General features: G+C 41.3%; 1 protein-coding gene across 1 annotated transcript; it reads right to left on the bottom strand.

Moving 5' to 3' along the window:
* Window positions 1-4,291: 4,291 nt before the first annotated feature.
* On the bottom strand, window positions 4,292-17,079 carry CMPK2 (cytidine/uridine monophosphate kinase 2). The gene is made up of 6 exons (XM_041477899.1): window positions 16,962-17,079; window positions 11,292-11,794; window positions 10,838-10,952; window positions 9,820-10,021; window positions 8,429-8,662; window positions 4,292-5,552 (listed from the first exon to the last, which is right to left on the bottom strand). The coding sequence occupies exons 1-6, from the start codon at window positions 17,077-17,079 to the stop codon at window positions 5,432-5,434; spliced, it is 1,293 nt and encodes a 430-aa protein (XP_041333833.1). The 3' UTR covers window positions 4,292-5,431.
* Window positions 17,080-17,451: the final 372 nt, after the last annotated feature.

Below are 17,451 nucleotides of genomic sequence, written 5' to 3'. Positions count from 1 at the left end.
GTGAGGATCTCTTGAGCACAGCACTCAAGGTGTGGCACTTGTGTCACCAACAAAAGCCTCACCACTGGCTCAGAAGACTTACAGATGGTGGGATGTGGTCTGAAACATCTGCAAAATTGTGTCTTCTGTCTTCTCAGGGAATGCTGTGCCTACTTGGTTACAACATCTTTCATGAAATAAAACTGAAAGCCCAGGCAATTCTACAGCCTGCACTAAGCTTTCACCAGTGCAGCTGGCTTCAGTGAGGGGAAGAGCAGCAGAAAAAGTAAATTACCCTACTGGAATTCATTCTGTACTTGCCAGATGCTTAAAGTGCAGCTTTTCTGTCTGGGTATTTTCATAAGCAATGAGGTTGCAGATATAGCATTTTTCATCACATTTCCCCTGCTTTGGAGTACATGACATGCACTGTCTTTATGGCTGAATAAAAGGTCATGACTGGCCAGCTGGTAACACAAAATACATTTTTACAGTAATGGCAAGGTATTCTAGCTTTGTTTCATAAAATTGCACTGACTGCGTATTTACATAAACCCTACATCTGTTTAGTTAAGTTAAGCCAGAGGGTGATGATCTTTGTCTTTACAAGAGAGCTGACTTAATTTTATTGAACAAAGCTTTCTATTTAAAAGATCAAAGTCATTGCAGCCCCCTGCAGCAACAACTTAAAAGTTTCTTCAACTATTCAAATTAATGAAATATGGTAACTGGGACTGAACAAGCAGGAAAAAGAAAAAAGGAAAATAAAAATAAAAACTCCTCGGGGGCTTTGTTTATCATGAACTTGGAGAGAGACATTTTTCCTTTCATCAAAGTCCCATTGAGTGTCCTGACTCTCCTGCCTCAGAGAAGGCAGGAATTTATAGCAGAAGAAGCATGCACAGTTTTAGACAAATTTTTAGAAGCTGGTAATGTGTGGGGAAAAGGTATAGTAGAGTGAAGAAAATCTAGCAAAGAACTGGCCTCTCTAGCTTCCATCTGCTAGTTCCAGGTGCTAGTGAAGTCCTACTTGATAAAATATCAGTTTATATATAAAATTGCTTGGTAACTCTACAGAAAATAATGGTAAAGTCATGAGTTTGAAAATGTAGCTGTAGTGGAGATTGATATTTCATGCCTTCTGAGAGAGCCCGCCTCTCACCTCCTAGCATCTGACTTTGGGGAAATTGTCTTGCAAACTTGTTTTTGGGAGGGGAATGGCTAACACCTGCCTTACATTTCACTCCTGAAGTTTGGTATTTGCTTGCAAGTAGCTTCCTCATCTCCCAGAGTGACAGCAGCACTCACTACTGATACACTGGGTGAACCCATGGCTATGCCTCATGCTATAGCAGGATGGGGTCAAACACACACCAGAATTCACTCTTTGTGCCTGTCCATAGGTTATATCTGGCAGGCAGCCCAGGAACATGGACCAAAAGGAACTGCAGCATGTTCCAACTTAGCCCCCTTATTAGGACACTGATGAAACTGGCCTCAAAGTCTGTTTTGACTTCAAGGAAACCTTTCCCAGAGATCTGTGCTGCTTCTACATCTCTTCTACACAGTACATCTACATTAGCACTTCAGCTTGGATCAGGAGAGTGCTGTGGCAGCTTTCCTCCTGTCCACCCCTCCTTACCATGCTTTGCTTCACATGCTGAAACAGTTCTGGCATCTATCAACTGGACTCCATCCAAACAAAGCTACACAAAAAATCTGGTGTAGGAGTGCACTTACTGCACTACAGCTGCAAACATGAGGCCAGTCAATGTGACCAGATTAGAGCTGGTCTAAAATAAATCTCTGAAATACATAGAGGGCACACACTGGGTCCCCTGTGCCAGCTCCTCTGTGCTACAGATCATCCCTACTTGTTCCAGGCCACCTGCTAATGTAGACTCAACCCAAAGAGGTTGCACTGCTGCTTTCTGACCCTCTCTCTGTTTAAATGGGTAAATAGTGCCATTTTAGGCACCATATGGTACCCCTGCAGGCCTCCAGCTGCCACTCTGCAGATCAACAGCTCAACCAAATGTCTCGTGTCATATCTGGCAGCCCCACGCAGACATCTCAGATACCTTAGGGAGACTAACTGCTGTGGATATCTATGTTTAGACAACTGAATACCATTTTATTTTAGCACCTATTCCCCTCTAGACCAAAAAAAATTAAGCAAATGAGATTAAAAATGAGAATGGAGACACTTGGAATACTATGGTGTGTTTTATGAAGTAAAATACACAATATAGAATAAATAAAATAATAAAAATTAAATTTATTGAAAAAATATTAAAACTCTTTTTAAAATAATCTAAAAAGTATACAAAGCTTAATCTGACAACAACAGAAATCTTGTTTTGTCCTTCAAGAAACAGCTGAATTTTACAAATTGCATTTATTATTCAGTAAGGGCTGAATTCACTGGCTTTAACAGAATAATTGCAAAGCTTGAGACTTAGTTTCTGTTTATATAATTTACTGGCCTAATTCCCCAGATGCTTTGAGGACTGTAACATCAGAGTCATTGCTAGTAAATCAATAAATTATTGAATTACTAATTTTGCTGGGATAATAATAAATGAAATAGACTTTGCCATGTTTTCTGCCCTGAGGGTGACTGACAGAGAGCAGCCCTTCTCTGTTACTAGCAAGCTCCTGGTGTCCAGCATGGGCTGGCTGCAGGTGAGCAGGGATGCTCTCTGGGCTGACCACCCTGAGGACTGCCTGGCAGAGGCTGGTGGCTATGGCTTAACCTCCCTTACACAGCAAGCACCCAACAAAGCTGCAGAAAAACATTTACACGCCAAGGAACTGACTTCTGAATCTGCGTGGAAATACTTGAAGATTACAGGTCTTTCAAACACTTAAACGTTAAAATCCTGACCTCTTGTGGCCATCAAACTGTCCAGCAAAAGCTTCTGTCAGTTTCTAACCCAAGTGATGCTCTTGCTGGATGCAGGATGGCCATTTGTGTATTCCTGCTCCCAGACCTGCCTGTGTGCCAGGAGTCATTGACAAACCTCACATTTGAACATCTCTGTGGGTCCAGAGGAGGCTACAGATGAGATCAGAGGGCTGGAGCACCTCTCCTACAAAGGCAGGCTGAGAGAGCTGGGGCTGTTCAGCCTGGAGAAGTGAATGTTTTGGGGAGACCTTAAAACAGCCTCCAGTACCTAAAAGGGTCTTATAAACAAGAGGGAGAGTGACTTTTCACATGGGCAGATAGTGACAAGACAAGGTAAATAGTTTTAACCTAAAAGAGGGGACATTTAGATTAGATAATTGGAATAAATTCTTTACTGTGAAAATGTTGAGGCACTGAAAGAGGATACCCAGAGAAGCTGAGAATGCCTCATCCCTGGATGTGTTCAAGTCCAGATTTAATGGGTTCCTGAGAAACCTGATCTAGTGGGTGATATCCCAGCCCACAGCAGGGGTTTGGAAACAGATGGTCCTTAAGGTGCCTTCTAACCTAAGCCATTTTTTGATTATGTGATTTGTCCTAAATGTAAATGAAGTGCAGTCTTTTTAGACACTGTGGAAAAACATCTGGCAGAAATGCTGCAGAAATGGGAAGTATGGGTCTGCACATTAACATCCTGCATGTGGCACAAAGCTACTAGCAGACCTTTAATTCTAACAAAGATTTGAGAAAGGGAATGCTTGTTTTGTGTACCTTGCTTTGCTGTTCTCCTAGTCTGCATCAGTAGCTTTGGGCTATAGAACAATTTAGACTATGAATATATTCTGCATGTGTGTAATTGATAATGTCTGATGTCAATTTTTGCAGATATATATTATCAGCACCATTTCAAACATGAACCTACACTTCTAAGAACCCAGCATCAAAACCCAGAAAGTCTGGCTTCATGTGCAAATCTGCATAAGGAGAAAGGACAAGTGGAGTTTCTCAGGCCACATGATCTTTTACCTGGACAAGTTAAGGCTACACAGTATTTAGGACAGGCACATATTTGCACCCTGATCATTCATATGCAGTAGTGTCTTCTATATAAGAATTTCCTCTATCCAGGACTGAGTACCTGAATGCTTTATAATTTCTAAAATAATTGGAGCATCTACAAGTGTGCATTTTCAGTCTGCATGTATGGCAAATCCAAAGGCTGCTGAAATACAAATAATATACAAAACAGCATCTATTACTAGAATTTACAAATTTATAGAATGTATAATTTATACAACATATTAATAACATACTCAAAACCATTAAACAGTGCATAAATAAAATGTATTTTTAGAAGATTTTCTTTCTATCACCTTGCATATACAGACTGGACATAGGAACTAAAACATAAAAACATAGTATGTTTTTATTTAGAAGACATATTAATTGATAATTGCACTTGCTTAAAACAGGAAAGTAAGTAAAAGTGTTTTAAATCAAATTTACATTTTAAGAGTTTTTTTTTTTCCTGGAACTACAGCTTTATTTCTGACATCACAAAGGCTTATCCATATGTTTAGTTTTACGCTTAGAAGTAACAATGGTTAAACTAATGTACATAAAAATAAGCTTTTGCAGACCTGAAGTCTTGATGTAGCCTATGTTCACATTCAACCTGTTCAAACACCCACACAAGAAAGAACAGATGAGCTGAAAAAGTGCAATCATTCCCATTGCTCAGAATCTCTGCAGTTTTTCATTTCGCATTCTCTCAAAAGAATACTAATTCTCATTAAAAAATATTAATAGGATAAAGAAAAAGTTTTGTAAAAAATATTTTAGTGATCATTTATAAGTTTTTAATTTCAGGTTGTCCTCAGATCTCTGTCTCTTATTTGCTGGCATTGTCTGGTTTCCCTCTGAAAATAACTGATATTTCATTTGAGTATATAAACAGGCTTGGACTTTATTACTTAGAGCCCTTGGTGTTTACTGGCACTCATTTACAACACATTTTGTTTTTCCAGGATGCCCATCACAGTAACAGCTGCTCATCATCTATTCCAAAAAAAACCCCAACACTGGGCACTGGATTTTCTGTTCCTAAACGTTATAATCACTTTATGGTTTTAGTGCTGATGATTTTTCAGCCTCTCCTTGGGCATCTAATGCTCCTGATGCAGTGCAGAAAATTTTGGTACACAATGGATTGGGGAATAGGTTCTCCTGGTGATGAAGATGCAACAACATGATAGCATCTCAAAACGTCTTGGTGTCAGAAGGCGCTCTGAGGCACTTCATGCATGACTGTAGTATGTTTGTTTCTTTACGAAGAATGCTGAATGACGTGAGTAGCATTTTGCCTTATTCAGAAAAGTAGAGTAGCAACCACAAAACAGATAACCTGCACAGATTACTGTTGACAGAATAAAACCATGTTCAGTATTTCTGTGAGACAAAACACATCACTGTACATTTTCAGGTACCAAAACAGTGGGGCAATAAAAAATATCTTTTAAGTGCTACTACAAACAAAAGTTGCTTTCAAAAAGCACAGTGTTTCTTAATTACTTGTAGAACAGTCTTGAGAACCTCTTCCTTGGAGGGGCTGGCATCAACCTCTTGGCATGCAGGATTCACCATCCTTCTGTATGACTCTTCAACTCTAAAAACAAAACAAGAGAAATTAAACTTCAAAATGCAGGGATATGACATGAAATGAGTCATCAGTCTCAGAAGACAGCACTCGCACTGCAGAGGCAGAGGATAGAAAATCTAATATGAAGTTAAGAATGAAATCTCCTGCAAAGAGCAATAAACCATTAGTAACTATTAGAATGTAAATCTCAAACCATGTAGTTTCCTTGACATTGATTCCTAGAGCTCCAACCATATTAACAAGGCATGGCATAAAGTATTTCTTTCTTCACAGATTATCACTGGATACAGTTTTGTATAGCAGTAGAGTGGACAGCCTGCTTCTAGCACCTGAATTAATTTTTTTCAGTTTCTGCTAAGGCATCTCTGAACTATATGGCAGTGCATTGTGTAGTTGTGCTCATTGACTGATCTCAGCTTTGACTCACTAGATTACAGAGTTGACATATCATTCAACCCCTTCCTCTGATCAACTAACCAGATGAATAACAGGACAAAATACAGGATGAAAACCTCCTCACTTAGGCTATAAGCATAATGCAGAACCCTCCCACATTTAGTCTTTGAGGGTGTGAATGAGGATGTGAATATTATTGTCTATTGTCCCATAATGCCATTCAGGACAGAAGTCACAAGACAAATCAAGGAAGATTCTGGATGTTCCTATATTCAGATTGACATAATAAACAGAGAGAAATAACTAAAAGCTTTCTGACACGAATATGCAGAAACAGGATTAAAATGTAAAAGATGCTTAAATGGCAGTATGTTCCCTAGCTAACTCATCCCTTGGCAGGTCCCACTATATGACCTGTGTGTTCACACAGAGTTCCTGTCAAAATTAAGCAACCACAGAATCATAGAATGTTAAGTGGCTGGAATGAACCTTAAAGATCATCTAGTCCCAATCCCCTTACTATGGGCAGGGATACTTCTCACCAGACCAGGCTGCTTAAGGCCTTACCCAACCTGACTTTGAACACTGCCAGAGTTGGGGCATCAACAGCATCTCTGGGCAACCTGTTTCAGTATCTCACCATCCTCACAGTTAAAAATTTCTTCCTAATAGGTAACCTAAATTTTCGCTCTTTCCATCTGTATCCATTACTCCTTGTTCTCCTTGAACCTCTACAGTTCCTGACAAAGAGTCCCTCTCTTCCCTGTAGGCTTCCCTGTACGCACCTTCAGATACTGGAAGGTTGCTATGAGGTGTCCACTCAACCTTCTCTTTTCCAAGCTGAACAGCACCCCCTTTCTCAGTCTGTCTTTGCAGAGGAGGTGCTCCAGTTCTCTCATCAACTTTGTGATCCTCCTCTGAGCTTGCTCCAAGAATTCCATGTCCTTCTTATGTTAGGGACACTGGACTCAAAACTGGACTCAGCACTGCAAGTGGGGTCTCACAAGAGCAATGTATAGAAGGAGAATCCCCTCCTTCAACCTGCTGGCCATGGTGCACAGATGCAGCCCAGGGCACAGTTGGCATTCTGGGCTGTGAGTGCACATTGCCAGCTCATGATGAGATTTTCATCAACCATCGCCCTCAAGTCTTTCTCTGCAGGCACTTGCAATCACTTCTCCATCCAACCTGTAGATGTGCTCAGGACTGCCACGACCCAGGTGTAGGACATTGTCCTTCCCCTTGTTGAATTTCATGAGGTTTCTCAGGCCTGTCCGTGTTCTTCTGAATGGCATCCCTTCCCTCCAGTATGTCCACTGCACCACACAGCTTGGTCTTGTCAGCAGATCCGCTGAGGGTGCACTCACTTCCACTGTCCATGTCACCAAAAAGATGCTGAATAGTATCAGCCCCAGTAGTGACCCCAGGGAACACCACTTGTCATTGGTGTGGTGTCCCCTGGGGTCATCACTGTAGACAGTAAGCCAGGGGCACCCATGTGGACAGTAAGCCATTGACCACAACTCATTCACTGAACGGTCCATCAATCAAATCCACATCTCTCCAATATGAAGATGAGGATGTCATGTGGGACACTGTCAAACATTTTCCAGAAATCCAGGTAGATGTCATCAGCTGCTCTGCCCCATTCAGCAATGTTGAATTTGTCAGGCAGAATCTCCCCTTTGTAAAGCCACTTTGGCTTTACAAATTATAGCCACTTCTGAGTTTCCATCTTAGACAAAGATGATCTAATCAATACATTTGGCAGAGCCTAGACAGCAATTCAGCACATCCTGAAGCAGGATACCTAGGGTGCCATTCAGTTGCTTAAATTAATGTACCTAGTACTGCTTGAGATGGTCTGGACTATCTCATTTAGCTTCCAGTTCCTAGCCCAGGAAGTGTCCACAGGTTCTGTATCACATCTGATATCAAAAGGCTTTAGATACTTAAGTTTAGATCACCGAGCTCCAAACAAGTGGTGAGAAGAATCACTTTGAAGGCTCCATTGAATGTATTGAGTATGCTGGTACCTGAAACACTTTGTACAGCTAAAGACATCTACAACAGGATGTTTAAATTTTATTCTCTCTCTTAATATGGAGCTCAATTCCAGAATTTCCTGGGGAATCTGTGTGTTTCAACTTCTTACCTCCCAGTTCTGGAACTCATAAGTCCATCTCCTGTATGACCTCACTGAGAAAGATGTGAAAATAAAAGCAGCAAAGCAAAAGTATTTTAACTCAAAGCTCTTTTACAATTAAACTATACATCTGCTTAATAATTTCAGTTAGAAGTGAGAGAATTTACCTTCCCCGACAGCCATGCATTCTTTCCAAAAAAACACCAAAACCAAACAAAAGCTTATACAAAGGAAATTCTTGTGGAAATTCTTGTCCCAATAATGTGAGAGGCACATTTGTTATTGATCCCACAGGATCCAAGATTGCCTCCAGCCTCTTATTCCCCATTAAAGGAATTACCTTTGGCGAAACAAGCTGTTAGCTTCCAGCTCAGCTTCCTCCTTTGTTTTCTCCAGCCCCCGATGCTGAAGCCTCCGGACTCGTTCTTCAGGGTCAACAGTCAGGAGAAGAACAAGATCAGGTTTAAGCAGATCGTCAGGCCACTGATACACCTCATCTTGAGCTGGTGGAAGATCCTGGACTTTCCCACTTGTTTCAGTAGCAATTGCATAGGCAGCTGTGCTGTGCCAGTATCTGTCAGGAAAATACAAAATGGAGGGAGAGAAATTTAAAAGAGAACATTAATTCTTCAGTAATATAGGAGACAGTTGGAATTATAACAACAAGTCAATAATGATGAGATAGGTGACACCATGGCTTTGAAGTGAAATCCAAATAACAGTTCTGTGCTATCCATTATTTCTTAACATAATAGTCAGTGCACTATTCAGAGTTAATGTGAACTATTAATTAAAACATTATGTAGAGACTGTTTCAGATACTCCTATCAAAAGAAAGTCTCCTCATATATTGAGATGGATCAAAGAAGAGTTACAATATATCTCAAAATCCTTTACTTTGAGTGCCCTTTTTTGTGGTTCCCATCCTACTTAATGCAATAGATTTGCAGAGAGAGGTAGAGAACATGCAGTCTCCACAAACACGTGAATGAACACAAGCATTACTAATATTACTAATTTCACTTGCATTTAACATTCTCCCAACTACAAGGCACTGTGTTTGATAGATTTCAGTGGATTCGGGGCTGGCTGAAAATAGCACTCACATGCAAACAACGTATGTGTGCATGTGTGTCTGTGTGTGTTGCAGCAGGAGGTTACAGTACACCTACTGAAATAAGCAGAGGGTTCAAAGTACATCTAGACATTTTTATGAGCAGTAATCATAACAATATCATAATCTGCCTACACAGTTAGTGAAAACCAGAAATAAGAAACAAACCCAAAAAAGTGGGAAGTATATCTCTGTGTTTAAATTCACAAAGAGTAAGTCCACCTAAAATTCAGTCATTCCAATCCACCCATATCTGAGACACATCTTAGAGACAGCCATGACCAGCAGCCCACAGTCTCCTCTGGTTTGTCACAAAACACTGGTTTAGCTCAGGATGCACAATCTGTGCCTTCACTATTCCTAACTGAAGACATAACAATTTTCATGTGTCCTAAAGATAGTTATGAGTATTACACTGATTTAAGTTCCCTATTTTATTATAAGTGTTACTATTTAAAAGATATAATATTTATCTGACTCTCTGCAAAAAAACTAAACAAACTACAAAAACCCAAAACAAAACCCCTGAAGAAACACAGAGATGATCGCTGACTGCTTGCAACACTGAACAACTGTATAATGGCACTGACATAAGAGGGCTTCTTAAATAGACAAACCTGTCTATGATCACAGGTGCCTGAGTGGATGCTTTCGCTATCTCTGAAGCCAGTATGTAGTTGCCTGCAGCATAAAATGCTCTTTTAACAGGTGTTGGCTCATCATCAAACACAGTCCTCCACTGGCTGATGCAGGCTGGTGGGGACCGCAGCAGAACGCCATTCAGGGTGTCCTTAACAGCCTGGGTCACTGTGGTTTTGCCTGCATTTCATTTACAGAAGGAAACGTTCATTATATTATTTACCAGATACACCTGAGTTTTAAAAACTGAAAAACGCTCCTGTCTGTTCATGTGGAGTACAGGTTCTGATATCTGAATATGTAATCCGAGCATCTTGTCATAAGGTTTCCAGTCCTTATGTTTCCAGTCCATAAGTTTCCATTTCCAGAAAATGATTCTGAGTCTGGTTGCAGGAATTATTATTTCCCTTCCTGCTCTCTGGGCATTCCAGCCCTTCCTTTAGCCAGCTTTCAGTTTTCACTCCCTTAAATGCATTAGGTGCATGGCAATTTCTCTATATCTATTAATTTATAATATTTTTGTCGGTTGCAATTTATGTGAATATTGCCATGCTTGTCATCCAGTTCCTTCTTTTTATAAGGAACTTCAGGTCTCTTTAACTGACAAGTCAGAAAACAAAGTTAGTCAGAAGCAAATAATATTTCTCTTAGACAAACTGCTGGCAGTTCCCCAGACTACCACTAGCTTAGTTCATTTATTTGAAAACTCTCCATTTAAAGTATGTTTCATCATCTGCACAAGAAATTTAATTTTCAATACTCCACTCTGTATTCTTTAATTTGCATAGGTAAGGAATTAAACTACTGAATGTATATTAGCATACACTAATCTTTTACAAGTAAGAGAAGACAGCATGGCATTTGTAATTATTAATTCCACATCTGTCACAGGTTTCCGAAAATTTTTTAAAGCCTTATGCCTAGAAAAAAAACCATAGCAGTGGCTCCTTTCAACAATTTCTCATCTGTGGTTCTTCAACCACACGTTGCTCTTACCAGTGGCATCCAGCCCCTCAAAAACAATGACGGGAAAACCTCCCTTCTTTTGGTGCTCTGGGCATTTCTCCAGCAGGTCGAGTACTGCTTCAGCCTCTGGGATCCGTTCTGCACACTGCAAGGAGAGATCACAGAATGCCTTGGGTCGGAAGGGACCTTTAAAGACCATCTAGTCCAGCCCCCATGCAGCGCACTGGACCATCCTAAATTAGACCAGGTCTCTTAGAGCCCTGTCCCGCCTGACCTGGAGTGTTTCAAGAGATGGAGCACCCATCACCTCTCTGGGAAACCTATGCCGGTGTTCCACCACCCTCCAGACGTAAAAAACTTCTTCCTTACATCTGGTCAGAACCTGCCCTCCCTTCGTTTGAAACGATTACCCCTCGTTCCCCTGCACCCGCCCGCCCCACGGCGCTGCAGAGCCAAAGGCGGGCTCCGCACCCGCGGCGCTGACCTGGCGCAGGCGCTGGCGGAGCGCGCTGGCGGAGGGCGGCAGGGCGCGGACCACGGGCCGGGGGCCCGGTGAGCCCGGGGCGCAGCGCCCCAGCATCGCCGGGAGCCGGGAGCCGGGAGCCGGGAGCAGCGAGCCGGGAGCCGGGAGCAGAGAGCAGCGAGCCGGGCCAGCGGCAGAGCGGAGGGGCCGGGCGGAGGCGGAGGAGGAGCCAGCGGGAAACGAAACTGGCCCGTCCGGCCGGGAAAGCTCCTCGGAACAAGGGGCAGCTCGTCGGAACGCCCTTCTGCCTTCCCCGCCCCGCGTCACTGGCACCGGGTTGCACGGGTTCGGTCCCGCGGGGTCTGTGCGCGGACGGGCGCCAGCAATCACGGGATGGAAGGTCCCAGCTCGGGATCCGGCAATCACGGGATGGAAGGTCCCAGCTTCGGGATCCGGCCTGCCCGCCCGCCAGCAATATAGGGCGACATTCCCACGGGCTCTCGTGGCTGAATCCGGGCGATCTTCTAAAAAAAAAAAAAAAAAAAAAAAAAAAAAGAAAAGATTAAAAAAACTAGAAGTGCAAATATGCTCCACTGATTAGGACTGGCCCAAAATGACAAACAAGTCCTAAGCCAAGGTGAACTACTTTGTTGAGTTGCAGTGCCCAAGCAGCACCGGGCTGTCAGGCATATCAGTAACTTGACCCATTATTTGGTAATTCAGTACCTTGATAACAAGACGAACAGACACAAATAATTTTGGGAGTAAACTGGATTATTAGAAGCCTGTTTTCATTTTTCAAGCACTTTTGCAATGGCCAATTTCAGCTTTCATCAGCTCAGATGCAGGAACCAAGAACACTGCAAATAGCAATAGCACAGACTTAGTCTCATGACAGCTGCTATGACTAACATTGCCTAAAACGTAGTTTTTGAGTTTTCAGAAGATATATCTTAAAAATATTGGAGAACCTGCATCTCTGTAGAAAGCTTCTCTTTTTGAATAGTTGGAGAACTGCCACTCAGAGATGGCTATGCCATCTGGGTATGGATACCAGAAGACACAGGGTAAAACATGGTTCATTATACAAGAAGCCAATAGATATTTTTAAGACCATAATAATATGCACTGATTAAGAGTAGGGGCTCTTCTCAGCCAATATTTTGTCTGGCAGAATGACATGCTGTATGTGCCTGTCTTGTCCGTGGTCCCTTCTCCTAGTCCTTGTGCTCCTTCAGCCTCCACACTGAATTGGGAATGTTAAACGGTACATCCTCATCTTTCAGGATCTGTTATGGACTCTTGGAGTTGGCTAAATGTGATACAGTCTACCTCCACAAACCCCTGTGGTCCCAGTTCCAGCAATGCTACTGTTGCATAAAAATTTCATAAGTTTTAAACTCGCGTCCTTATTTTAACAAATGCCCCTTCTGATAATATTACTGATTTTGGTGAATAACAGTTCAACATTCAGTTTATTTATTACCTACAGGATTTTTTAAAGATCACTCAGATTTCTCCTTCAGTTTTTTTCATGTCAGAAATTACAGCCTCCATCCCCTGGTAAGGCAGCTGCTTCATCCTCTTGATCAGTTAGAAACAAGGATGACTTCTTTAACTGTAAGGTCCTGCCAAGGTGTGGAGACCTGAACTGGACTACTAGTCAGGGTTTGGTTACACTTACCAAAGTTTCACAGACCAGCAGAGTAATGCAATCTACTTTGTTTCTGGGTGATACTAAGCTTTAAGTTGACTTTCTTCTCTGCTGCCTCCAGCAGAGCCTTTGATTTCAGAGGAGAAGCAACAGAGACTAAGACGTCCTTCCTGAGCACAAGTGCCACTGCTGAGCTCAGCATCAGGTACACAGGGTTTCGATGACTCTTTTGGATTTGCACTGCCTCACCTTTATCTATACTGAAACTTACCTGCCACTTTTCTGTTCATTTGTTTGCTTGAGGTCCAGCTGACTTGCAGCCAAGTTTCGTTTCAAAAGCACTTGTAAAGCTAGCCATTTCCCTCACTGACCTCTCAGCTTCTTTCTCTTCTGTTGTTATATTTTGTATTTTTTTTTTTTTTTTTTTGGTTTTTTTTTTTTTTTTTTTTTTTTTTGGTTTTGGTTTTGGTTTTTTTTTTTTTTTTTTTTTTTTTTGGGTTGGGGTGGGGGGTTTTTTTTTTTTTTTTTGGCTTTTTTTTTTCCTCCAATGCTATTGTTGCCTTTCCCCTCTCTGCTGAACAAATGGAAAGCACTTTCATTTTCTGTTTCCCTTTTCCCATCTCATTGCCTTGATATAACCTTCTTACAATCATTCCTGAACCAAGCTGGTGGTGATTCCTTCATTTATATTATGCTTATGAGATCATTCATAAAAGGCATGCCTGTTCTCCTGCCTAATTACTGTAAAGTACCCTCTTTCAGGATTTAAGTAAAAATATAGGAAAAGAGAGTTGTCTTTTTATGCCCAAGATGTTTTGTCGTATTTAAAATCAGTGGAGACAGTATGACTTTTTCAGCCTCTTTTCAAGGACCTTTATAACTTTTTCCTCTGTATGTTGTGAGGAAATGTTGAAGAAAAAATGTGCTAATTATGTACAAAACACTGTTCAGGAGCATTTTTACATCTTTGAGTGTCCACTGTGCTTACATAGAGCTATAGGGGTGAGATACAGAGACAACAAAAGGCCATATGTATATTCAAAAAAATTTGATCCACACAAAGTGGAAAAAGAGAAAAACAACCAAAACCAAACCACGGAAATTAATTAGCCTGTAACTTAAAAATATAGCAAAGTGTCCAGTCCTGTAAATAGCTGTCTGATACACAGGCAGGAAAAACTTAAATCAAAGGCCCATAAAATATGTAGGTACATAGAATACATGCAAATAAAACTTCTCTTTTAATGCAGAATAAACTTTAAATAATATCGATAAAGAGCCCTCCAGGAAATAAAAAGATTTGAAGATAAGACCATAAGAATACAGAAGTCAGTATAGTGTCAGGCCAAGAGAGATTCCTCATCCTTCTGCCCATGACAGTGGCCCCTGCCAGATGTTTGAGGAAGGCTATGGAAAGGAGCAGAAGAATCCTTCTCTCAACATACTTTTGTCAAGAAACAATCAAACAATCCTTGAGGTCCCTTCCAACCTGGTATTCTATCATTCTAAAAGTCTATGATCTTTTCCTAGATCGTATAAACCATCTTTTTAATGCTTCCTGAATGGGAAATCACATATACACTATTAAGGGCCCATGGTGGACTTCTTTCAAATGTGCCTAATCTGTATCTATATTCATATTGTGTGTTTCATATGTCTTTCATAACTTAATTGCTTGTGGGTTTGAGCTTTCTGTTTGGTAATTTACCCTTGGATTTTTTCATCCCAAGGAGAGCTGAGTCACTCTAAGTACAAGGTCCTTGACAGATTTGCATTTATAGGGCTGCAGATGCAATGAGAAAGAGATAGTTTCCAGATGAGACTAGAGCAAGAATACATTTACCAAATGCTAAAATTGATCTGCCGTTGCATGATTTGCATGAGTTTCCTGGTTGTCCTTGGACTGTTTCTGGTCCTTCCAGGTGATGTGATATGACTCCTCCTTTAGCCTTTTGTATGTTACTGGTTTGTATCAGTAGTTTGGTTTGCCTAACAAAATACTGTCTGACTGGAACTGCCAAATGGCCACTCTGGAGAAAGCAATACATTTATTTCAAATATAAAATTATATTAATTTAATAAATATTATATAGTTGTTTTAAAGATTGTTGCTTTCCTAGCAACTAGGCACAAGAGCATTATCTATGTTTATCCATTTGGATTCTTCCATGCTAGTTGTATACTTATTATCTAGTACACCATTAATAACAATATTCAATATTTTTTGAAAAATTATATTAATCCTTAAAGGGTTTTTAGATACAAATTTGGAAAACAGAAACATTTTTATTACTGGGACTCCATTGTGCCACTGTAAGATGACTTCTGGAGGAAGCTAGAGGAAGGAATCATACTTCCTACAATTTTCAAAGAATATTTATTCTTGCTTATCTGAAGTTCTTCCAGAAAGCATCAGGACAGAAAATTCCATTATAGTTCTTGCTTGCAATATTTCTTGTAGATTCAAAGCTTGTGCATAAAAATGCACATTTGTGTTTTCTTGTGGCCTCACCATAGAGCCTGTGAGCTAACACAGTTTGGGATGTAAAATGTGAATGTCCTTCTTGATGCTGCTGGGACTTGTGTATATGTAGGGGGCGCATCCTGGTCGGGGTTTACTTTGAGAGGCTTTACAGTAAAGCATGATGACCAAAAATGCTAATGTTTTCATTTTCTGATTTATTGAGCAATATTTTTCTGACATGTTTTTGGAGTGTTTGGGTATCAGATGTAATTTTTGTGTCAAGAGACATTGATAATCATCAAGGATTCTTTACCAACTTTTGAAATTAATGATTTTGAACCTAATTTTTCTGGCCAGCTGAGGTACTAAGAAACAAGCTCAGGGCTAGTCATGAACATTCCACCTCAAAGAAGAGAGAAAGGCTGTAGTTCCTGCACCTGCATTGACATGAGCAAGGGTTATGAATGAGGACAGAAAGGAATTTGAATTGAGGCCAGAGAAGGTAACAAATGAAATAGGGTTCCTACCATGCAACAGAAAGGATGTATGGAGTGAGGAGGAAACAGGGCATGTCAGAATTCTCCAAATTAATTGAAACATTGAAGCTACCAGTGAGCAACTCCAATGTCAGATTTCAGTTTAAATTTGCATTGTCTTGTCCACCTTTCTTTCCAATCATATTTTCAAGTTTGTGATCAACAGACTCTTTATTTATTAGAACAGCCTGCTTTTATCCTTAATCTTGTGTCTTACATAAACCTCAAGGAACTGGAAGGGCACATAGTTAACTCCTGCTGGAATAATCTCTGCCGACAGCCTCTGAGACCATTTTGGAAAGCCTCAGAAGTGAGATGTTTCACATCACGCTGCAGCAATACCTTTGTGAGGGGGCATTACTGGAGCCAGACACAGCAAGAAGTTTCTCATCCTGCCCTACTAGTATGAACTTGCTCCAGCAAGCAACAGCTGATAGAGACAACAATAAAAACTGTTCAAACAATAAAAACTGTTCAAAATGATTTTTGCTGATCCACACATTCAGCCAGTAGATCACCTCCAGGAAAGTGAAGGAAAGATAACGGGAATTTGACAATAGCCAATGACAGGCTTAATTAACACTTCTTATTCACAAGCAGGTTTCGTTTCCCATGAAAATTGCAGGATAGTTCTACCCCTTTTTTTTTGCAGGGGAAAAAAGGGAAATAAAAAGAAGGGAACATGAGAACAAGGCTGCTTGGCTACATCAACAGTTCTGGCTGGTCAGTGGAAGTGAGGGAAGCTCCATTTTAGGGCATTGACAACACGCAGGTGGAAGGTGTTAAGATTTGAGTATGACTGTACCTTGGCAGTAGTGGCAACGTTAAACAGCCCACACAAGAGTGAGGACAGGCTGACTGAAGATGAAGTGAGGCTGAAAATTCATGGTGTTGGTGTGTCTGGACACACTGGAAGACTGAAGATAGCAACCAGTATTATCATGGAGGGGCTCCTTCTCCAGAAGCACCTGTTGTACCACCAAGGAATTGAGGAATATGGAAACTGGCAGCTTTGTCCTAGTCTCTCCTGGTGTTACCGTGAATGAGCAGCCACCAGCGTCTCACCTCAGGCTGCCAACTGTTCCTGCTGTTAAGGCTAACCATGTGCTCAACTTTGTGCAGCAGCTTTGCTTGAGGAGCATTATTGGAGACCATGAATTAAAGAACCTGCAATTACTTTCTTTTCATGTATCTGAAGTCATCAGCTCCCTCACTTAGGTTGCTCTTCCGTGCAAAACTGTTCAAACTTAAAGGAGCTCTTGAATGCCTGACAAAGGTGCAGTGCAGTTATACAAGCCCAGTTTTCCCCCTGCTACACGAGTTTAACGACAAGAGCCAAAGTCACTGAGACCTCACACACCAAAAGGGGTCCTAGGTGCTAGACCCACTCAAACCCAGAGGTGCTCAAATCCGCTCCCAGCACCGGGCAGCCGGCGGTTCTGCGGCGGCCGTGGCCAAGAAGCGGCTCTGGAGCGCGGGGACTCTGGAGTCACGGGTGGGGCAGGCAGCAGAAGGAAAACAGCGCAT

This window comes from Pyrgilauda ruficollis, unplaced genomic scaffold (genome assembly GCF_017590135.1).
Source record: "Pyrgilauda ruficollis isolate IOZ18807 unplaced genomic scaffold, ASM1759013v1 scaffold42, whole genome shotgun sequence".
NCBI lineage: Eukaryota > Metazoa > Chordata > Aves > Passeriformes > Passeridae > Pyrgilauda > Pyrgilauda ruficollis.
Note: the sequence above shows the minus strand (reverse complement) of the source record. Positions and strands in the feature narration are given on the sequence as shown.